This window comes from Dermacentor silvarum, chromosome 8, assembly GCF_013339745.2.
Source record: "Dermacentor silvarum isolate Dsil-2018 chromosome 8, BIME_Dsil_1.4, whole genome shotgun sequence".
NCBI classification, from domain to species: domain Eukaryota; kingdom Metazoa; phylum Arthropoda; class Arachnida; order Ixodida; family Ixodidae; genus Dermacentor; species Dermacentor silvarum.
This window is the reverse complement of record NC_051161.1, coordinates 176,925,347-176,948,929: the sequence shown is the minus strand read 5'-3', so window position 1 is coordinate 176,948,929 and position 23,583 is coordinate 176,925,347. Positions and strand designations below refer to the sequence as shown.

Below are 23,583 nucleotides of genomic sequence, written 5' to 3'. Positions count from 1 at the left end.
CTCGTTCTCTGCCGTTCGCTTTACGCGATAAGGTAACGCAAGAATTGGACAGGCTTGTGTCAGAGGGAGTGCTGTCACCCGTCACACACTCGAAGTGGGCTACGCCCATTGTGCCGGTTTTGAAAAAGGATGGCACCGTGAGAATTTGCGGTGATTTTAAAGTCACTTTAAACCAATGCTGCGAGTTGGAGCAATACCCCTTGCCTCTGATAGATGATATGTTCGCTAGCCTGAACGGAGGCAAGTATTTCAGCACCCTCGACTTACGTGATGCGTATAATCAAATTCTCTTGGATGAAGACTCACGGAAGCTTTGCGTTATCAACACACACCGCGGGCTATTTGTGTACAACAGATTGCCGTTTGGTATTGCTTCGGCACCAGCTATCTTCCAGCGGAAAATTGAGACTGTTTTGCAGGGCTTATCATGTGTTCAGGCTTATCTGGATGATGTTTTGGTATCGGAAAAAGATGAAGGTGGCCAGGATTTACGGCTCGTGCTGCAACGATTCAGAGAGCGTGGAGTAAAACTGCGGCTTGACAAATGCAAGTTCCGTGAATAGTCTGTCACATATCTAGGGCACAGAATAGATCAAGAAGGTCTTCACCTGATGGAAAAAAATGTGGAAGCAATCTTAGAGGCTGCAGAACCACGGAATGTCGGCGAATTGCGTTCGTTTTTGGGCATGCTCACATACTATTCCAAGTTTCAACCTAACATGTCGTCTCTGCTCGCACCACTGTACCAGTTGCTCTAGAAACACTTGCGGTGGAAGTGGGAAAACGTGCAGAAAGCAGCGTTTCTAACGGCAAAGCGCAGTCTGCGGGAGGCAGGAGTGCTCGTACACTTCGATCCTAAGAAACCACTGAAACTAGAATGTGATGCGTCACCGCATGGTATTAGAGCCGTATTGTTTCACACTGATGGGAGTGTCAACAGACCCATCGGGTTTCGTTCCCGAACGCTGACCAAAGCCGAGCGAAATTATTCGCAGCTGGAGTGAGAGGCCCTTGCTCTCGTGTTTGGTGTATCTAAATTTCAGGACTATCTTGCAGGCCACGAGTTCACCTTGGTCACCGACCACCAGCCGCTCCTGGGCCTCCTGAAGTCTGACAGGCCTACACCACCACTGGCTGCTGCTCGTATCCAGCTGTGGGCGTTGTATCTCGGAGGATTCCGCTACAGGCTACAATACTGTCCTGGCAAGCTGCTCATCAATTCAGATGCCCTGAGCCGCTTGCCCCAAGAGACGAACGAGTCGGAGGCCGGAGGTGAGCCTGCTGATTATCTCCTAGCGTTGGAAACCTTCTCAGACGGGACTATTTTACTGACGGAGTTAAAACGACAAACGGCAATCGACCACATCTTATCAAAAGTCGTAAGATATGTACTGCAGGGCTGGCCAGCAAGTAAGGCTGTGGAAGCGGACATGAAAGCATTTTCTGACCGGAGATTGGAGCTGTCCGTAGCACATGATTTATTGTACTGGAGTCGGAGAGTTGTGATTCCAGAAAAACTGCGCGCACGAGTGTTGGAACACTTGCATGAAACGCATCAGGGTTCCTCGGCCATGAAGGCAGTCGCCAGGTCCTCTTTTTGGTGGCCGGGTCTCGATAGCGATATCGAACGGATATCCGCTTCCTGTAAAAGATGCATTCAAAACCTGCCTATGCCGGCAGCCGCACCAGCAAGGAACTGGCCTAAGACAGAGGAGAGCTGGGAAAGAGTACACGCTGACTTTGCTGGGCCGGTCGTGGGTACAATGATCCTCGTGCTTTAGACGCCCACAGCAAGTGGATAGAGGCTGTTCCCATGAAGAGAGCAAGCACCTCTGCTACTGTGAGCTGCTTGAGGAATATATTCTGTCGATTCGGTATTCCCGGTACCATCATAACAGATAATGGCACACAATTCACCAGCGAGGAGTTCGCGACATTCACGAAGCGGAATAATGTAACTCACATGCGCACGCCTGTGTACCACCCGCAATCAAACGGGTTAGCGGAAAGGGCTGTTCGCACCATTAAAGACGGCCTCAGAAAGATGGGCAATGGCAGCATAGGGGATAACCTGGATCGTCTTCTTTTTAATTACAGACAGACTCCCCTCAGTTCTGGAAAATGCCCTTCTGAACTTCTCTTAGGCTACCGCATCCGTTCCCGCTTGGACGCATTATACCCCCTGTGATGTGTGGTGCGCGACGGTTATGTTTGTGGTGTGCGACAAGGTTAGGTGCATTTCAAACAAGCAGACGACAAGGAGAGCGCGTGCCGCTCTACCGCGCCGCGCCGAAAACGACGACGCCGAAGACCGGCCAGCGCGTGAACACGCGGCACAAGAAAAGAAATCAAAAGAAAAAAGCCAATCCAATCACAGAAGAACACGAAGCCTCGAGCAGCCAATCAGAAATCGACGAATCGACCAGAGCAGCAGAAAAAGGAGCCGCGCTGGCAGTAGAGGGAGGAGTTCCAGAAGCGGCACCAGGACAAGGGCGGCCACCGGATCGGGAGTTGAGGACGGCCGTCGGGTTCCGGACCCGAGCCACCAGGACTTCACCCGGCCGGGGCCTCCTGCCAACCCATTCCTGGGCGCCGCCACTCCATCCATTCGAGAACTGCTGCCCGAGGCCGGCGAGCGTCTGCGCCCGTGGGCAGAACGAGAGCAGTCGGGCTACGGGCCCGAGCTCCACGACCAGCTGCCCGGCCAGGACGCCGCCGCCGTCAACGCCTGCTGCCAAGCCGCCTGCCTTCCCGGGCATCGCCACCCTGCCCGATAATCAACTGCTGCTGCCCGAGGCCGGTGAGCGTCTGCGTCCGTGGGCAGAACCTGAGCTGTCGGGCTACGAGCCCGAGTGCCACGATCAGCTGCCCGACCAGAACGCCACCAGCGTCGGCTCGTGCTGCCGAGCCGCCTGTCTTCTCCCTCCGAGCCAGAGCTGCCACGCTCTGGCAGCCTGTACGACGCTCCAACGTCTTTTGGTGAGATCAACAACGCTTCTCTTCTCTCGTCGTCTCGTCTCCGCTTCGCCGCGTCGAGACTATAGCACGCGCACATGCCCGCTTCCTGCCCGAACTTGCCCGATATCATTAAGCGTCCTAGCTACATGTTTTCATTTTATCTTTGTGTGTTTGGTTTATAGTTTTATTTTCGTTCTAGTTTTAATTATTAAAAGTTTGTGTGTTTCTCAACAAATGGCTTTGTCCTCGATTGGGTTCTGGGAGGCTCCGCCTCAGAGAACCGCCAGAAAACATTAACACAAAAGAACCTGCTCATCACACCCCCCCATTCATGCAGGATCTACAAAAACGGACGAGTGGACGGTGCCAGCGGACGTCGCCGTTCATGTCCGTAATTACGGGCAGGGAGATAAGTGGACTCCGGGAAGAACCGCATCCGTATCCGGCGCCCGAATGGTCACCATTGATACACCTGAGGGACCCGTACGGCGGCACGTTGATCAGGTGCGCTCGGCCCAGTCAAGCCCGATGCAGTGTGAACCTATTTCCGAAAACAAGGAAGAGACAGAACCATCCACGAAGCAGGTAGTGTCCCCAGTACGACCCCCAGTCCAGGGGCCGACGCAAGACACCCCACCTGCAGATGCTGGCGAAGTACCGCTACGTCGTTCAAAGCGGCAGCGGAAACCACCACAGCGGCTCTACAATCTTAAGGGAAGAGAAATGTAGCAACGGAACCTATCTGGCTGCCATCGCCGCTTATCACGACAAAGCTAGTCACACGTGGGCACAAGCAGTGCTCACTTCCCCCTCTCCCCTCCTGGCTATAAAAGCCTGATTCTACGATCAATAAACGCTTCTTTTCTTATGCTTGCACGGGACTCGTCTCATTCGAGGATCGGAGCGCGCGCTGGGTGGGACTTTACGATGTAACACCACCTTAGCTCCTTCAGCAAAGATAGAGATAATGCGCAGCCGTAATATGTCGGCGATATGGCCATTGTTGACAAAAAAGCGAAAACATCCAACTACGCACCACTTCAAATAAACCTAGAGTTTCAGCCGAGAAATGCCATTGACAGCACGCAGAGTTATCAAACATTTTCAGCGTTAGTTACGCCGTTATACCGACGATATCGGTTTTTAGCGACGATCACACAGCAGCATTTACCAGACCGCTGGGGTCATCGCCTCAGCACCCGATTTTCTAAGTAGTGCTTCTATACGCTTGATAAATTATCAGATAAAGATAACTTTTTCACTTGTCTGACTGACCCGCAGGCAGAGCAGTCAGTGACGGTGCGTCCAAGCAGCGGCAAATGTCGTAGAACTAAACCTGCCACAAACAAAAAAGGTGGCCGAAACGAAAAGCAAAGTTGGTCTATGAATAAAAGCATATCGTTGCCTTTCTTGGCTTGTCATCATCGCGCCCAGAGTGAACTGAAACCTAGAAATCAGCTGCATGAATGGTACGACATTGCTGGTCGACAAAGCGGATGGAAAGCTTCGCACGACTGACAGTCGAAACTGCGCAGAAAAACGTGTGCCGTGCATGCCACCGCGTCGGGCGTGTCGTCCGTCGAACCGGAAGCTGCCAGCAGAGGGCATACCCTACAATTCCCTGCGATTGCTCGTTTTACCGGTCACCTATTGTAAAGTCGCAACCCGGACGCGCAGCTCCATTTTTTCATGTGGGCGCTCACGCGTCGGCTGCAACGTGGGTGTTCGCCGCGCATCGTGTACGTGCCATGCGGTTGAAGACGTGCACCGCGGCAGCACTGTGAAAATCGCGAGGCCTTCACCGCTGCGAGCGCTAATCAGTCACGAGATGACGATAAGTGTAGCTTCCCCACATTTTTTGTGCAAAATAGAAACAGGATTCTGCTGATTCATTAAGTAAATAAAAGCGTGTTGATGTAGAAAGCATTTGTTTATTGTTTTCTTGATACCATCGATAATTCGACATTAGGTTAATTCAGACATTTTTTTCGGTCCCATGAAATCCGAAATACCAAGGTTTTACTATAGCAGTGCCATTCTTGAACACTGACAGCCACGACTTGTTACACGCAATCAGAGCACGCAGGAAGCAAAGTTAAACGAGTCAACACAATTGGCAACAGGATGGAGGAAGCTGGTGGGGAGGGGCCTCCCCGTCATTATAGTTTTCTCACAACAGCTCTGCAATCCCCCTATTTTGATTTTTTTAATGCAACCTGTTTATGACAATTATCGGTTATAACAATGGAATTTTCGTGGCACTTGAATATTGTTTTAAGTAGATTCGACTGTATATGCAAAAGATACCATGTGACAAGAGGTGGTATTGTGGAGCAGTGGTCTGCCTAAGGTGCCAAGGGTGAGGTTTACACCAATGAGAATACAGAAAGTCACAAATTAAGGCAAGCGAAAACAGCACGAATGAATGCCTGCAATCTCAAGGGAGGAGGCCACAATAAGGGTGCACACATAACTCTGGATGCTCATTTCCAGGACTTCCTCTACTACTACTCACCTTTTCAGAGCGAAAAAATCATCCCCCTCCTAATTGGAACTGCAGAACATTATTCAAACCTCTTAGATCTTCTATTACCGTATGTCAGAAACCATGCTGCTATGCATAACAGAAAAAGAAAGAGAGATGGCCTACCATCGTACTGAACCAAGAGGATGCGCGACCGACAGGCTGCATTGGCGTTGACCAGCTCCCGCAACTTGTCAACAAAGTTTCTCATCTGTGCTCGCTGCTGCTCGGCTGTCAACTCGCCACATTCTCGCATATCGTTCAGTGTCAGCAGTGGGCTTGCACCCTCGGCCACACAATAGAACTGCACAACACAAAAGAACAGTGTCATAATGTTAGCCTCTTCCTGTTGTGAATTCTAGGCTTTCATAACTACAGTCCTCTCCAGGTCCTTTTTTTGGGACAAAAGTTTAGCAATCAAATGCAAGTTACTGAAGATAGTAAGAGCAATGATACTGTTCAACTAAATTTCATGTTTCTTGTTCACACAAGCATTGCATGTATAAATAAATAATATAAATCAAGCAAATGTGGTAGTTTTGGAAACAAGACAAAAGGCATGAAAAAACAAACAACAATCAGCGTAAACATAAAAGATGTGTTTTTTCATTCCAAGCGTGAGCAGCGTGTTGTCTTATAGCCAGAAGGCCACTGCCATCATTACTTCCGGGTGAAAGCAAAATAATTATCTAGCAACTATTCATCATATCCACACTTTTGCTCAACAGTGTACCAACAATCCTGTCCATAAGCTGCAAGAATTGTGTGAGGTTTGGAGGAAAACTTTTGTGCTAAAACATGAAGGGGCTCCACAAGAGTTTTCCTGCTAGGCTGTCATCTGCACCTAGACCAGCGATAAATCTTAAGACATCATCGACAAACGGCCAACTACTTGAAGTCTTTTGTAAAAGCTGAAGGCCACCAATCTGAAGCTTTATTTCCCTTCAGGACAATGCACCCTGCCATTCATCAACACAAGTAATATTCCCATGCAAAGTTCACTCAAGTCTAGATTATTTGCCTGGGATACAATCGTGCACTGCTCACTTTTGCGAACGTTCGGTTGCCCTCTCGTGATTCGCCGGGTGCCACGCTTTCATCAGCGGCCTCCAATGCAGTGGGGCAGGACTAGAGAATGTGCACACATGCCGCTCCTGTCAATCATTCTCAAGCTGAATAGGTTGTCTCTCTTGAGCCAGTGGCCTCAGGACAAAGAAGGAGGTCCTTTGCGCTCTCAGGTTTTTTTTAACCGGCAGATTTCGAAGTCTTTGGGCAACATGTCATTGTTTTACTTTTTGCCAGTGTCTGTTTTCACTGTATTATCACTCTTAAGCAGTTGTTGCTTGGTGCAAGAACGTGCTTACAGTGTCTGAAGTTTCTTGAACGTTGTCGCCATTCTATAGTGCCAAGCGAGTTTTATTCACGTGTGGCTTTATCACGTTTCTGCTGTCATGCGACAGTGCACTCGTGCTACCAAGTAACGCATTGTTCTTCAACATAGAAGTACCATAGTACTTTTCTAAAAGACAGGTCTGCTGTGTATTAGTTTGTAGGTGTGCTATTAGATGATTGTGGCACGTTCCAGAATTTACCTCGTCGCCATGAGTGCATCTGGAAAATTCGATAATGCATGTACGTACTACGCGACCAGATTCAAGTGGCCTTCATTCAATTCGACCACTGACAACAGTGCTCGCTGCTGTCATTGTCATTTGAGTGTTGCATGTCTATCTGGGAACAAGTTCCATCTTCAGCACAATATGACATTATCATTGCTGAAGCCATCAGTCAGCGATGCCATACACAAGGAGGTTGAGATGACATAACAGTGGTAGGCCAGCAGCAGCACTTTCTGCTTACAACCGACGCCAGTGCCAAGACAGCTTTTTCATGCCATCACAGTATTCCGGGCATGCTTGCCCCAAGGATCAAGCCAAGCCGAGTACTGCTTTCACCAGATATGAATGCTTTTCCGTAACAGCAACATGCAAGCTGGTGTGGAGATGTGTGAGGGTCATGTGAGGGGCGTGAAGATGTGTTTTGTCATGTCGTCACACAAACGTTTTTATGTGACGACATGACAAAAGAGTGGACAAAATGTGAACATGCAGTAGCAGACGACATACAATGCTGTCTTCATGCAATACCACGTAGTGGGCAAAGAAAAATAATGAAGCTGCTTAAAATTGTTTAAACTTTTACGGCAAAACTTTTACTGCACAGATCACATGCTGCGAGAGCTTAAGTAAGTTTTCACTGAAATTTTAAAAAACAATTTTTTTTTTGCGCAAACAAACAGGGTCGAAGAAAAGGAGTAACACAAGGACGAGCGCTTTCTAACAACTGGTTTTATTTTAGAAGAACCACCTGCTTAAATACCCACAGATCTGCATGATCCAGTCAATAGAACACACATTTTATGCGTTATTGACGTGTTCTATTGACTGGATCGTGCAGATCTGTGGGTATTTAAGCAGGTGGTTCTTCTAAAATAAAACCAGTTGTTAGAAAGCGCTCGTCCTTGTGTTACTCCTTTTCTTCGTCATTGTTTGTTTGCGCAAAAAAATTTAAAAAAATGAATCTATTCCAACTAGGCCGACTCGACGTTATGCTTCAAATTTTTTTTTTTTTAATCTTCAGAAACAATCTGCTGTTAATGCATCGTTCCCACTCGAAACCCAAATTGGCGACGCAAACTCATGGGGCTGCGCTCGCTTGTCTGTTGGCTGTGCTCTCTCTCCTATTCTCATAAATTTTGTAGGTGGCCTACTTTGTGATGTAGGAGCCAAACCGAATGTTGGGAAAGCGAGCTGTTTGCGCAATCGCAGCCCTACTTCAGACGCTATCCATAAATAAAAGCTAGAAAAAAAGGCCCAAAATGATGCACAAGTGTGCTGCAAATGAGGGATGCAACAATCAGGATAAATTTTTTGGAGTAGTTGCCAAATCAGAGCAGAGTTGTGCGGAGCTGCAAGGGTCGAGTTTTGTTTGTCTCTCAGCTGCATCTCATGTCAGCAACCTTACGGTCATTTGTCAAAGGCTGAGCTGTGCAGAGCTCAGGGGCTCCTATCTAAAACGCATGGGAATTGTTTTTTTCTGAGGGGGGGGGGGGGGGTATTCTCGAGCAATCACTTTTAGAGATACTACAATCACTTTCCCAAGATTTTACGTGACTGCATTGGACTTGTCTAACGGTGACTTCAGGTGGTTGTTTGGGAGGGCTCCAGAGGCAGCCATCTGGTTGGGGTGGTCGACAAACGGTGCTCCAACTACATTTCATTCGTTCTTTCAGATCACTGAAATCAGCCTTGGAGTGCCCAGAAATGCTCCCGCCGACAGAGCAATTGTGAGATCCGGTCGGTTTCCAGTCGTGCGAACACTATGTGGCTTCCATCTGCGCACTTTTTGCCAGTGTCAGCTAGGGCCGTTTAGACGGCTTCAAATTGTGCTGCTGGGCTTTGTGTGCCTCATGTTGAGGTTGGTCACGTGGCAACATTTGCATTTGTTGGCGGCACCTTCAGTTCTACTTTTGAGTCAAGAGGCAGCTGCATATTATCTTAGTGCTGAGAACTTGCTGTGTTGGTGTAGCACTGTTTTGCAAGAGACTGCCTCTCTAGCGGTCGCTTTCGTGCCCTACCATTTTTTGCTTGGTTTGCGCTCTCGCTCACCGTGATGCTATAATGTGCAGCAGTGTTCATTCAGGCATCACCAAAAGTTTCCCTTGGCCCTCACTTCCTTCCCTCTCACTGCTCCAAAAAGTTACCCACCGTTCAGATTGCGCGTGGTTTCTCTTACTTGAGTCTGGAGCGTTTTGCAATCTGACTCAGACGACTGGATCAACGACCAGAATTTATCAAAAGTATGTGACTGAGAGTGCTCCTAGCACTGTGCACGTCGCCAGGAACGCTTGCAGCTGTATATGCCAAAGCTTCTGTTGCCAAGTCGAGCAAAATCTAGCGAAAGTATCTCCAAAAGTGATTGACTGAGAATCCTGTTCCAGATTGCAGTCGAGCACAAAATGAACTGAAAGCAACATCCATGAAAACATCATCTTCGCCATCACACGATGGCGATAAAATTGCGTTTGATGGCTCTGATGGCAAGATGTTGCCAACACTGCAAACATGGTTTTGGTTAACAGCATGTTCAAAGGGGCTGGTTGGTTCATAATTAGAAAAATAGCGAAACAGCGTGACACACGACGAGTAAAGAGCACAGGACAGGCCGCTGACTAACAACCAAATGTTTTATTTCCAGAAGCGGCAACGCAGGAGCCAATCAATGACCGTTTGATGTTTTTAGACGCTGAAATTGTTTTTAAACCTCATCACGTGTGCTGGAGCTACTCGCTTCGCTCAAAGAAAGGGCTTCTCCCGTTTTCGTCCGCACACTCCAAACTCGTAAAACGAGGCATTGCTAAGGCATGTTTGCGAGCCGCTCTCACGCATTTGTGTGAGCACTCTGTTAAAGAGCTTTTCAACACAGGTCAGCCGACTAAAATTAGCAGGCTACCCGACTAGCGTGTTGTGCCGCTTTGCTGGTGACCTGGTGAAAGAGTTAAAGAATACTGGAAAACAAACTCTGCAGTCACAGCCTTTGAAATCTAGGTTTGCTGTCATTCCATATGTACACTGTGTTTCCCATAACATTATGAAAATTGCGGCTAAGGCAGGAGTGAGGGAACTATTATGTGTAATGCCCCTAAGAAACTGAGTGGGTTGTGCAAAATAGTCAATGGGGTGGATATATACTGTCACGCGAAAAAAACTACTCTAAGAAGCATGCTAGCAAGTTAATTGATTGTACGACGCAGGTCGTATATAGAATCCCGCTCACATGTAACCGTTGCTATATCGCGCGAACGGGGAGATGCATCAACGATCGCCTGCGCGAGCATGCTGCTTCGAGAAAAGGCAACCCATATAGTCACCTGGCTACCCACTGTAACGTGTGGTTGCAGCCCAATCTCTGAAGAGTGCAAAATAATTAGAAGATATCGTGAACAGCGTGCGCGTGAAGTCTTCGAGACTTTTTACATATTCACAAGTGGCAACGCATGCGCTAGTTCTGCATCCCTCATGCTGTCAACAAAAGAACTGAAATATCTTCGTGGCTAACAAATATCCTTCTTTTTCTTTCTCTTTTTCTTTCTTTTTTGTGACCTTCAATAATGTCTGTATATGCCGCTTCTGGAAATAAAGCATTTGGTTGTTAGTCAGTGCCCTGTCCTGTGCTTTTTACTTGCCCTGTGTCGCGCTGTTTCTGCATTACTCTAATGGTTTTGGTTTCGTATCCCACTGTAATACACAGACAACTTTTGGGACGATTTTCTCGGAAGAAAAGTGGGCGTTGACATACGTAAATATGGTAACATGGCAGGAGTTTTTCACTACGTCCACATTGGCGTATTTGGGTCCACACCTAAATACAGTATAGACCACTTATAACGTAGCCACTTATAGTGCAGGACCGGATATAATACGGTCTCTTCAGACTCCCGTTAATTTTCCCATAGCACTCTATGTATACGCGTATCACTTATAGTGCAGAGGCGGGACACGAAACACCGGTTACAGTGCGGCTGTCTGGAATTTTGGCAGTCAACCTAGACGGCAAAGCTCCCCTCAAGTCACAAATACCGTATTGACACGAATCTAACGCACACTTTTTTCTCATAAAGCAGGTCCAAAAATTGCGTGCACGTTAGAATCGAGTACGACCCTAAATCTGCGTTACCATACAGCCGTCAGCATTTCAAAATGGCCGCCTCGCTCGCGCGTCGAGCCTAGCTACTCTCGAGCCTAGCTACCGTAGCTTCCTCCATGTGCTGCAGTACACGTGCTTAGGCAATAGTCTACCGTCTGTCTTCACCTTCTCTGCGTCTGCTCTATCAGCATGAAGTACCGAGTAGCCGCATTTAAAAGGAAAGTGATCATGTGTGTGGAGACAGACGGAAATTGGGCCGCATCACGGGCGTTCGGAGAATCCGAAACTTGCGTTCGGGACTGGCGCAAACAGAAGAAGAGGATTTTCGCCAGCAAAAGCAATGCGAAACGGTTTCAGCAGGACGTAATCTGCGACGATTAACTTCAGCGATACGATCGCCTTGGCCCTATCTTGAAAACAATCTGTGACGGGGAAAGTCCGCCACGCGCCACGTTTTCGCCGCTTATAGGTCGCGTTGAAGCGAGAGGCATGATAGCACGAAGGTCAATTCGCTCACCGCGCTTCGTCACTCGAGTGTTTTGACAGTTAGTTTCCATGGAGCAAGATGTGTTCATGTTTGGTTGTGCGCACGTGACACCGTGTTTGTTAATTTATTTAGTAAGCGAATATGGAACCTAGAGCACGGTGACAGCAACAGCAGAAATGTGCCTGGAGTGTCCATTATCGCAATAAAATAGTTGTTTTTGTTATAGAGCGGTACCACTTCTGGTGCGGATATTCGCGACTCCGGCGACTTACGTTATAAACGGTCTACACTTTACGCTCACCAGGCTGGTATTCCACATAGCTTCGTTGAAGATGTAGTGTTGCTGGGTCTTGATACCCAGGCGGGCGAGCTAGCGTGCTTCTTCGGTGCGCTGGAGGTAGGCAGTGAAACCGAGATTGTCTTCATCGCTTGGCAGCATGGCGTGAAGCATCATCGCCGAGTTCCAGCTTGAACAGGGTGCATTGTTTCTTGCACTGCCATGTTGTACGCGAAAATTACATCTGGAAGGATGGCATCCCGCATATTGTGTTCAACGTCTATATACATTACTCACATGTTGGGCGTTTCGTATGGCCACTCGTCTGCGGGTGGTAGGCAGTTGTCCTCTGGTGACTTGTCTGGCTGCATTGCAGAATTGCTTGAGTAAGCACCACTGTAAAAGCCGTTCCTCTGCTGGTGATGATGGCTTCTTGGGCGTCATAGGATGTCTCATCAAACAATTTCGCCACTTCGGCAGCAGTGCCATTGGGCAGGGCTTTCGTTATATTGTAGAGGGTAAGGTAGCCACTACGACCCACTTAATCCTGAATGTTGACATCAGAAAAGGCCCCAATATATCCAGCCCGATCTGATGGAATGGTCGCAAGGAGGCTCAGTTGGCTGTAGCAATCCTGCTGGCCTTGTCGGTGACTATGAAAGGCCTGCCACATGCGCTACATTCTGCAGTGTCTTCCGTCGTTGAGTACTGGCATGTCTTCCCATAATTGGCAACATAGGCATTCAGGCATGGTCAGTAATACTTTTACTGAATCTTCACGAGCGTGCAGGAGAACATGAGGTGTCCTGCCATTGGGACAATCATGAAGTACATGCAGAACCTCCGGCCTCAGTGCTGAAGGATGACATGTGGATTTTTATGGCACACGGTGCAGTGCTAAAGGAGAACCCGAAAGCAGTTGAGAATTTCTGGTGAGAAGTTCTTAGCGAGGACATTTTCTTGAAATTAAAACGAAGACAATAAACTCTTAAATACCACAGGGACAAAGTCTTGCCTTTCAAGGATTCGACAAGGCTTCGTAACTCTACATTTGCTTGCTGCTGTTCGGTGAAGTCTTCTGCACTTATTCTTCCCAGGAAAGTGTCGTCGTCCTGTTCGTCTTGCAGCGGAGGCCCAGTAGGGTCATGGGACAGGCAGTCGGCATCAGAGTGCTTCTGTCCAGAATTCTAGATCATGGTGATGATGAATTCCTGAAGTTTGAGCTACACCGTGCGAGGTGACCTGAAAGGTCCTTTGATTTGTCAGCCAACACAAGACGTGGTGGTTGTTTACGACTGTGAAGGGCCTGCCGTATGCGCTAGACCTCACATTACACAATACCGACTAGCCCACCAGTCTGTTCTTTTGGTACGGCCGTTAGGTACGGCTGAAATTTTGCTGTAGGCTAAATGATGGCAAGGCACTTTTTCCTGTCATAGAATAAGTGGCTTCTGTTTTTAACAGCGACCAGCTCCACCATGCGAGGCGACCTGAAAGGTCCTTTAGATTTGCCAGCCAACACCACAAGGCGTGGTGGGCGCTTAATACTGTGAAGGGCCTGCCGTATGCGCTACACCTCACATTACGCAATAACGACTAGCCCACCAGTCTGTTCTTTTGGTAAGGCCGTTGTTAGGTATGGCCGAAATTTTGCTGTAGCCCAAATGATGGCAAGGCACTCTTTTTCTGTCATAGAATGATTGGCTTCAACTTTTAACAGCGACCAGCTATCGTAAGCTACGATCGTTTTAAACCTGTATTTTCTCTGCATAAGCATGGCAGCGAGCCCTACGCTACTTCTGTCAGTGTGAATTTCGGCGTCATTGTTGAAATGTGCAAGTACTAGTGGAACTCCAGCCTCAGTGAAATTGGTTGCTTCAGAAACAAAATCAGAATAAATACTGCGTTGACCTTGACAACTACCACGCCGTTGAACTGTGAAACTGATACCTTATTTAGTCTACGTCACATATTTGTATTAGTAACAAAATATGCGAACATAATCTTGCAGGAAACAACAAGGATACTTACAGAAAACGGAAATGAATTTCTTGTTATTCAAAGGACAAAAATAAGCTATAGTATAACTTTTCAACATTTTTTTCTTTCCAATTACCATCCAGTACTAAAAAAACCACAAGAAATTGGTGAGCGCTTTCTTTTGTAAGTTGTGTAGCACTTAACGAACAATAAAGCAAAAGATTTTTGTTAAACTCATGAATTCAAAGTGCCTTAAAAAAATCCAAATAAGCCCCAATTTTATCTCGTCTATTAAAGAGGACTATTTGCATTTTTGTACATGCCGTGCTACGATTACTTCAACTCAATTTACCTTAATTCCATGAGAGAGGTTGTAGAGTAAACCATTTATTGTATAGAAAACTGTATTCTCTATTCACCCTTTTCACGGAGCAATTTGTTCACAAGAAACGAGATGGCGCTTTCGGCGGCGCGCCATATGTTGCCTCAGCGAAAGCGTACAGTTACGGATGAAGAATGGATTTATTTACAATGAAAAGTGGAGACAAGACATGGGATGGTCCGAAACAGCCGATCAGCCCAAAAACCTCGCGCCGCTTCTACTTCCTCTTCTACGCTCCTCCTGTGCGGCGTTACAATTTCTTCCGGGGCAGACGAAGCTCACTGAGCGAGTCAGAGTGCGCGTTGATGGTACGGTTTCAATCGTGCAACGTGCACAACTTGCGTCTTGCCTGAACGGCGGTTATCAGCTGTCACTTTAGCGACGACATAGGTCATTTCACTCAAGCATTTGAGAATGACAAATGGGCCCGAATACTTGGAGAGTCCCCTTTTCTGTCCGGTGTCCACAACCACACGAAGTCACCGGTGGTGAATCTGACGGGCGAATGCTGTGCGTCGTAGCGAGCCTTGGCATGAGCATGCGACGATAGGGTTCTGAGCCGGGCGAGTAGACGTGCTTCTTCGGCACGACACAATATCTGCGCGACAGAAGCATCTTCGTTAGGTGAAAAAGGAAGTATGGTGTCGAGGATACTTTGAGGATGGTGAGCGTAGAGGAGAAAGAAATGTGCGTATCCTGTTGCATCATGCTTGGCTGTGTTGAAGGCATACGTGATGAACGGTAATACGGTATCCCAGTTCTTTTGATCCGCTGAGACATAGATTGACAGCATGTTGACGAGGGTACGATTCGTGCGCTCGGTTAGGCCATTTGTTTGCGGATGATAAGGTGTGGAATGGCGATACTGAGTTCCACAAAGGCGTGTTAACTCTTCCACGACGTCAGCGGTGAACTGCCGGCCGCGATAACTTATCACCACACGAGGAGCTCCGTGGCGGAGGATAATAAAACGCAGAAGAAACCCCGAAACATTGGCTGCTGTAGCTGAGACGAGTGCCATTGTTTCAGTATAACGTGTTAAGTAATCCACACACACGATTATCCAGCAGCACCCGGTGGAAGACTTGGGGAAGGGACCGAGTAAATCGATACCCACTTTCTCAACAGGCGAAGTCGGCGGTCTAACTGGTTGTAGAGTTCCTGCAGGAGCCGTAGTCGGTTGTTTATGGCGTTGGCAGACATCGCAGCTGGTAACGTACTGCTTGGTTGTCTTCCACAATTGAGGCCAATAGAAACGTTGTCGGAGGCGGTGGAGCGTTCGAGCGAATCCAAGGTGCCCGGAAGTAAGGTCGTCGTGCATGGCCCGAAGCACCGCAAGGCACAGGCATTCTGGGACGACGAGGAGCAGTGTTAGAATAATTCTTGTGGTAAAGCAGACCGTCACGAATCACAAATGGTGTAGGCTGTTCGGATCTGCGAGTCGCATCAATAGTCGGCTTAAGTGAAGGGTCGCGCTTTTGTTCGTTCTGGAAGACAGCGAAGTCAGGAACGTCGGATGAGATGGCACTTAGGTAGTCGTCGAAATCGTCATCATCAGGGCTGTTGCTCTGAGTGGGAAGACGAGATAAGCAGTTGGCATCTGTGTGGCACCGACCACTCTTGTATGCAACGGAAAATATGTATTCTTGGAGCCGCAAGGCCCACCGAGGCAACCGGTCAACTGGGTCACGCAGTCCAACTAGCCAGCAGAGAGAATGATGGTCGGTAACAATCTTGAAATGACGGACGTATAAATATGGTCTGAACTTGTGGATGGCGAAAACAACAGCAAGACATTCCAGTTCCGTGACTGTATAACTTCTCTCTGCTTTTGTCAGAGTAAGGCTGGCGTAGGCGACGACGTGTTGGCGAGCGTCGTGAAACTGAACGAGCACAGCACCAACGCCCACACCACTGGCATCAGTATGCAGTTCGGTGACCGCCTCCGGATCGAAATGGTGGAGAAGTGGCCCAGAGATGAACAAAAACTTCAGCTGCTCGAAGGCAGCCTCGCACTGAGTGGACCATACGTAGGGAGTGTCCTTGCGAAGCAGGTTAGTCAGGGGACAAGCAAGCTGGGCGAAGTCTTTAATAAACCTGCGAAAATAAGAACAAAGGCCCAGGAAACTTCTGAGGTCTTTCACTGTCTTCGGCTTCCTAAAGTTGCGAACAGCAGAAATCTTTTGGGAGTCTGGCCATATACCGTCCTTGTCGACGAGATATCCCAGCACAAGGGCTTGACGCTCACCAAAATGGCACTTCTTAGAGTTTAAAATGAGGCCAGCCGGTTGAATGCAGTCCAAAACAACGCCGAGCCGCTGGTTGTGCTCGTGGAAAGTGCGGCCGAAAATAATCACATCGTCTAAATAACACATGCAGATCTCCCATTTGAGACCGCGGAGGACGGAGTCGATAAATCGCTCGAAGGTTGCTGGGGCATTACACAAACCAAATGGCATGACGTTAAATTCAAATAGTCCGTCAGGCGTAACAAAAGTGGTCTTTTCTCTGTCAGACAGGTGCATCGGTATCTGCCAATACCCGGACCGAAGGTCAACCGACGAAAAGTACGAGGCGGAGTGGAGACAGCATCGTCAATGCGCGGTAAGGGATACACGTCTTTCGTTGTGACGGCATTGAGGTGGCGGTAGTCGACACAAAATCTCTATGAGTTGTCTTTCTTCTTCACTAGTATAACAGGAGCGGCCCAAGGAATACAAGACTCCTGAATAACGCCTTTCTGCAGCATGTCATCAACCTGTTCGGCGATCACTTTTCTTTCCGAGGGAGATACGCGATAGGGTTTCTGACGTATCGGAGTCGCTTGCCTTGTGTTGATTCGGTGGTGCATGCGGGATTCCGGCAACATCCGAGACCGCTCGCGTTGAGCAAAATTAAAGACTGACGTGTAGCAGGCAAGCACTTCTAGGAGTACATCTTGCTCGGAAGATGGCAACGACTTGTTAATCATTGTCACGGTCTCAGGGTGGTAAACACGACGCAAGGAGCGTTTGGGTTAAGAAAAGCCTTTATGGGGCATGAACACAAGAAAAATACAAATATTAAGAAAACACGCGTTATCAAACCAATATCTAAACCCTAACACACAACAAACTATATACAAAGCTGGATAATTACAAACACTAACTTAAGTCCTCGCACACGACGTATAAACAGTTCAAAATATTTACATGAAGTCCCTTGACATGGCCACGTCACGTCGTCGTCGCTGCTTCCGGCGACACGTTGTTGGGCCCGCTGATGCGTCGTCGTAGAGTCGGCGTCGCTGATTCCGACGTTCGGCCCTCGGATGAGCTGGTCAGGAGGTCAGGATGGTGGGGTGACCTGAGCGCCTGGAGCGCCCGGTCAACTCCGCAAGCCTGCGGATCGTAGCCACAGGGAATCCGGGAAGCAGCGCCGTCAGCCCGTAGCTGCGGCTTCCGATGGGGCGTTCGCTCAGCTCGCGGGTCGTGGCCGCGGCAGCTGAAGCACAGCTTCCATTGGGTTGCCGCCGTCTCCGCGATTCACCCGTCCTGTTCGGCCTCCAGCTCCTTCTCCCTGCCTGCGTCCCAGAGCGTAGCTGGACTGCTCTCTTCGGCTACGTGTCCCTTATCCCATTGGCCACGTAGCTGCGCGTGCACTTTTGTGCTTCTTCTTTTGCTTTCATGTTGTATTCCTTTGAGACCGCTCTTATTTTCTAACTTCTTCTTTCTTTATTTCTGTCACCGACTCCACGTGTCTTCTTGTTCTCTTCTTCTGTTTTTTCTTTTTCTTTCTTTCTTCATTTTGTGGCTCATGACATATGCCCACCTTCAAGAGTTTTTCCATGTGAAAAACTGCGTCTTCCTTGTACCGGATATGTCCGCCGTCTTCACACGTCGTTGCAGCATTAGCCCTTGATGGCTTTCACCATTTTTGTCAGTTGCACCACTGGGTACCTTCCCCGCACACCACTTCACTTCACTTCACTTCACTTGTTCACTGCACTGTACACATTCTTGAGTTCACTATTGCACACAAAGAAGTCATTGTCCAATACTCCTAAACCACAACACTGCTAGGGTAAACTCTTGATAACACTTGTCACGCTATATACTATGAAGCTCTACTCATAAAATCAGCTCCAACATTTTCTCTTCCCTTGATGTATTCTACGTGGAAACTATATTCTTGAAGCGCAAGGCTCCATCTCATCACTCTGGAATTAGTCAACTTTGCTTTATTTAGGAACTCAAGGGGTTGGTGATCTGTCTGCACCCTAAAATGTTTTCCATACAGGTATATGTGAAATCGTTTGACTGCCCATACAAGAGCTAAACATTCTTTTTCCACAGTCGAGTAGTGCCTTTCCCTTTCGAGCAATCGTTTGCTTGCATAGAATACCGGATGTAATACATTGTCGTTTTCTTGCAGCAACACCGCCCCAAGCGCTTTCTCTGAAGCATCTGTGCGCAAAACAAATTCGCTTTCTAAGTTGGGCGCCACCAGAATGGGAGGATTGGCCATGTGCTGCTTGAGTGTTTCAAATGCGTCCTGTTGCGCTTTTGTCCATTTCACTATATTGCTTGCACCTTTCTTTGTTAATTCCACCAAAGGATCAGCTATCTCCGCATAATGTGGAATGAAGTCCCTGTAAAATCCCGTCAATCCCAGAAAAGACTGTACTTCTTTCTTGTTCTTCGGTGGGTTTGCTTCTTGAATCTTCTCTAGTATTTCCTCTTTCGTCGAAATGCGTCCCATGCCTAACTTGTGTCCCAAAAATGACACCGCATGAAAACCAAATTCACACTTCGTTGGCTTGATGGTCAGCTTGGCTTCCTGTAATCTATAAAATAATCCTTCTAATGCTTCCAGGTGCTCTTCCCAAGTGTCTGTTGCCACCAAAATATCGTCAATATAATGTTCTACGTTTTTCAGACCGTGAAGTACTCTTCTCATGAGTTTCGTAAATACTGCAGCGGCTGTCTTTAGTCCAAATGGCATGTACTTGAATTGAAATAGCCCATTTGTACTTGAAAATGCCGTCTTTTCTTTGGATGTCTTCTCCATGGGTATTTGCCAGTACCCCTTCGCTAAATCAAGCTTTGAAAAAAACTTTTTTCGTGCCACCTTTGCAAAAACAACGTCCACTCTTGGTATTGGCTCAGAGTCAGACACTAATACGCTGTTTAACCTCCTGAAGTCTACACAAAGCCTATTAGAGCCGTCTGGTTTCTTCACAACGACCAGAGGTGCGTTGTAAGCTGATGTAGACCTTTCAATGATGTCTTGACGTAACATCTCGTCAACTTCCTTCTCGATAGACTCTTGAACCACAAGTGGCAATGGGTATTGTTTGACGTACACTGGTGTGTCCGTGGTGCATTCTAACTTGCACTCAATCACATTTGTTCTTCCTGGTAGGTCTGAGAATAACTTCTCATACTTTTGCAATAATGATTTTAACTCTGCTGCTTCTTCTCCGTCCAGACATGGATTAATGACTGCTTTTTCTAGCCCCATGGTTTTCTTGTGGTTGTAGGTGTGTACTTCCAAGTGTTCTTTCTCTTCTGTGACTACCATGTTGACAACTTCGGATTCTTGCGAATTAGGTCTCTCTTCATATTTCTTTAACATGTTGATGTGAAATACTTTTTTAGAATCGTTCACCAGAAGCTCGTAATCCATCTCGTTCCTTTTCTGGATTACCTCGAATGGTCCCTTCCACTGCATCAACAGTTTGTTTCCATCACTGGGTAGAAGGATAAGTGCTTTGTCTCCTGGATTGAGTCGTCTTGCTACTGCCTTCTTGTTGTAATAGGTCTTATAGCGTTCTTTGGCTTCTTCCAAACTACGATGTGCTAGCTTACACGTTTCTTCCAGCTTCTCTCGAAGTTCCAACACGTAGGTGTATGTTGTTTTGACTTCGGTGTCGAGTCCTTCATTTGCCCATACCTCCTTGAGGATAGTTAACGGACCTCTAACCGTGCGTCCATACAACATCTCGAACGGTGAAAAATTGAGACTTGCTTGTGGCACTTCTCTGTATGCAAACAATAATGCTGGTAGGTAACGGTCCCAATCCGTAGGTCTTTCTTGACACATCTTCTTTATCATGTTCTTCAATGTGCCATTAAATCTTTCTACCAGGCCATTCGCCATAGGATGATACGGCGTTGTGAGCAACTGCTTTATCGAGAGCAACCTGTTGAACTCCTTCATTAGGTCAGATGTGAAGTTGGATCCCCGGTCACTAAGGATTTCTCGGGGCAGACCATACCGAGAGAACATCTCTATTAGAGCCTCGGCAACCTGAATTGAATCTATGCCTCTTAATGCGATGGCTTCTGGATATCTTGTCGCCATATCGACCATCGTGAGAATATAGCGGTTTCCTTTTGCTGATACCGGCTTTATTGGTCCTACGATGTCTATCGCTACTCTCTGAAATGGCATGTCAATGGTTGGCATATTCCCAAGTGGAACTCGTTTCACTCGTCCTTTTGGTATCGTCCGCTGGCAAATGTCACAGGATTTTACATATCGCTTTACTTCGCTTTGTAGCCCTGGCCAGAAAAATTCTTCTGTGATCCTCGCCACCGTTCTTTTTATGCCTTGGTGCCCGGCCATGATGCTGTCGTGTCCCAAATTCAAGACCGTCCGTCGTAGTGGTTTAGGAACCACCAACTGCATCACTTCTCTGCCCGAGGTAAACTTGCATCTTCTGTACAACAATCTATTTTTCTTCTGGAATTCAAAAATAGTTCTTCCTCTTTTATTTGTAGTCGCCTCTCCTTCCTTCTCAAAACAGGCTTGTAGTGAATCATCCTTTCTTTGCATTTCTGCAAATTCTGTTGGCGTCACCGCAAGTACTTCGGTTGTAGGTATCTTCAGTGCCCTCAATGTTCGCTGCGTACTTGATCTTGTGGCTATCGCCGACGACACTGCTGGACTATTCTCCGTTTTTCTTTCGCTTTTCCCGTGTCGGTGCAGCTGCTCTTCCACTTGATATCTGGGTCATCGACGCTTCTTACCCCTGGTAGATTGCCCAATATTAAATCATATAGTGGCTTATCTACACACTTCACTATCAGCCATCCGGAGTAGTAGGGAGTAGAAACTTGAATTCTGGCCTCAGGTAAATGCCTAACCGTGCTGTCGACCATGATAACCGCCGCTGTTTCTCCTGTTAGTTGTTGCTCTCCAATCAAACTCCGTCTCACCAAGGCCGTGTTGGTCCCACTATCTCGAAGAACTGAGACTCGTATTCCGTTGATCTCTCCATCAACTACAGGAAGACCCAATGATATTCTCTTCTTCTCGAACGCGTCCTGGTTGTCCGGGAGCATGGTTTTCGACGTATCCTGGGTATCCTTGGTCGATTCTTGCGATGATGCTGCCTTTCCACCATTTAACGTAACCACGCCTGCTGCCTTTTCTCGGTTCTGTAGTCTGCAATCTTCTGTGCGGTGTCCTCGTCTCGTGCAGTGTTGACAAATGATATGCGCCTGTGGTCGGTTCCCTGCTACACGACAATCGACTACACGATGACCGACGCGGTTGCACAGGAAGCATCTAAGTACCTTAGGTACCGCACCTTGCCTAACTTGGGTTACATCATCGTCTCTTTTACGAGTTTCTTCTTCGTTTTTACCTAAATTCCTCAAGCCTTGCGCTTCCAGAAATTGGTCAGCAGATTCAGCGAAATCATCTAGACGTTTCAATGAACGCTCTTTAAGAAAAACATTGAGTTTTGGGCTACAACAAGTCAAGAACTGCTCAATCACGATACGCTCCCTGACTCCTTCGTACGTCTTCTCTGTGTTTGCCATTTCCATCCATCTATCAAAATAATTTGTTAAACGGCAAGCAAACTGCTTACCAGTCTCTGATTGCTCTGGTTTACTATTCCGGAATTTCTCACGGAATCCTTCTGCAGTTAGCCTGAATCTCTGCAATAATGCTTTCTTGACTTTGTCGTAGTCCATTGACTCAGATGCTGGCATTCTTCCGAACACGTTCAACGCTTCGCCAACTAAACACAAACTAAGTGCTGTCGCCCACTCAGATCGCTCCCAGCCTTGTCCTAAAGCAATCCTTTCAAAACGATGTAGATAAGCATCAAGGTCATCTCGCTTATCGTCAAATGGAGCCATTAACTTTCGTGGACAAATTGTCTTTGTTCTTTGCGGCTCCATTTCCGAAGAAACCGACGATCTGTCCGCGTCATCTCTTCCGATAGACACATCGGCCAAACGCAACTTCAACAACAAAATTTCTTTTTCCGCTTCGCGTGCTTCTCGAGCTTCTTTTTGTGCTCTATCAAAAAGGCTAAGCGATTCTTCGCGGCTAAGTCCCAGAGAATTGGCTATCCCCAACAGCTTCTCATAATCCATGTTCCTGCGACGTGTGAGACCGAGTATTCAGGAAATAAATCCTGGCAGGCTCGCCAATATTTTGTCACGGTCTCAGGGTGGTAAACACGACGCAAGGAGCGTTTGGGTTAAGAAAAGCCTTTATAGGGCATGAACACAAGAAAAATACAAATATTAAGAAAACACGCGTTATCAAACCAATATCTAAACCCTAACACACAACAAACTATATACAAAGCTGGATAATTACAAACACTAACTTAAGTCCTCGCACACGACGTATAAACAGTTCAAAATATTTACATGAAGTCCCTTGACATGGCCACGTCACGTCGTCGTCGCTGCTTCCGGCGACACGTTGTTGGGCCCGCTGATGCGTCGTCGTAGAGTCGGCGTCGCTGATTCCGACGTTCGGCCCTCGGATGAGCTGGTCAGGAGGTCAGGATGGTGGGGTGACCTGAGCGCCTGGAGCGCCCGGTCAACTCCGCAAGCCTGCGGATCGTAGCCACAGGGAATCCGGGAAGCAGCGCCGTCAGCCCGTAGCTGCGGCTTCCGATGGGGCGTTCGCTCAGCTCGCGGGTCGTGGCCGCGGCAGCTGAAGCACAGCTTCCATTGGGTTGCCGCCGTCTCCGCGATTCACCCGTCCTGTTCGGCCTCCAGCTCCTTCTCCCTGCCTGCGTCCCAGAGCGTAGCTGGACTGCTCTCTTCGGCTACGTGTCCCTTATCCCATTGGCCACGTAGCTGCGCGTGCACTTTTGTGCTTCTTCTTTTGCTTTCATGTTGTATTCCTTTGAGACCGCTCTTATTTTCTAACTTCTTCTTTCTTTATTTCTGTCACCAACTCCACGTGTCTTCTTGTTCTCTTCTTCTGTTTTTTCTTTTTCTTTCTTTCTTCATTTTGTGGCTCATGACAAT

The 23,583-nt window shown here is 47.7% G+C and overlaps 1 protein-coding gene across 1 annotated transcript in view; it reads right to left on the bottom strand.

The window, feature by feature from the left end:
* The window catches only part of LOC119461869 (stimulator of interferon genes protein-like), a 362,093-nt gene that overhangs the window by 5,598 nt on the left and 332,912 nt on the right, over nucleotides 1-23,583 (bottom strand). Inside the window, exon 7 of the mRNA XM_037723241.2 lies at nucleotides 5,609-5,786. Within this exon, the coding sequence (XP_037579169.2) occupies nucleotides 5,609-5,786 (178 nt within the window). The remainder of the gene's footprint in view (nucleotides 1-5,608; nucleotides 5,787-23,583) is intronic.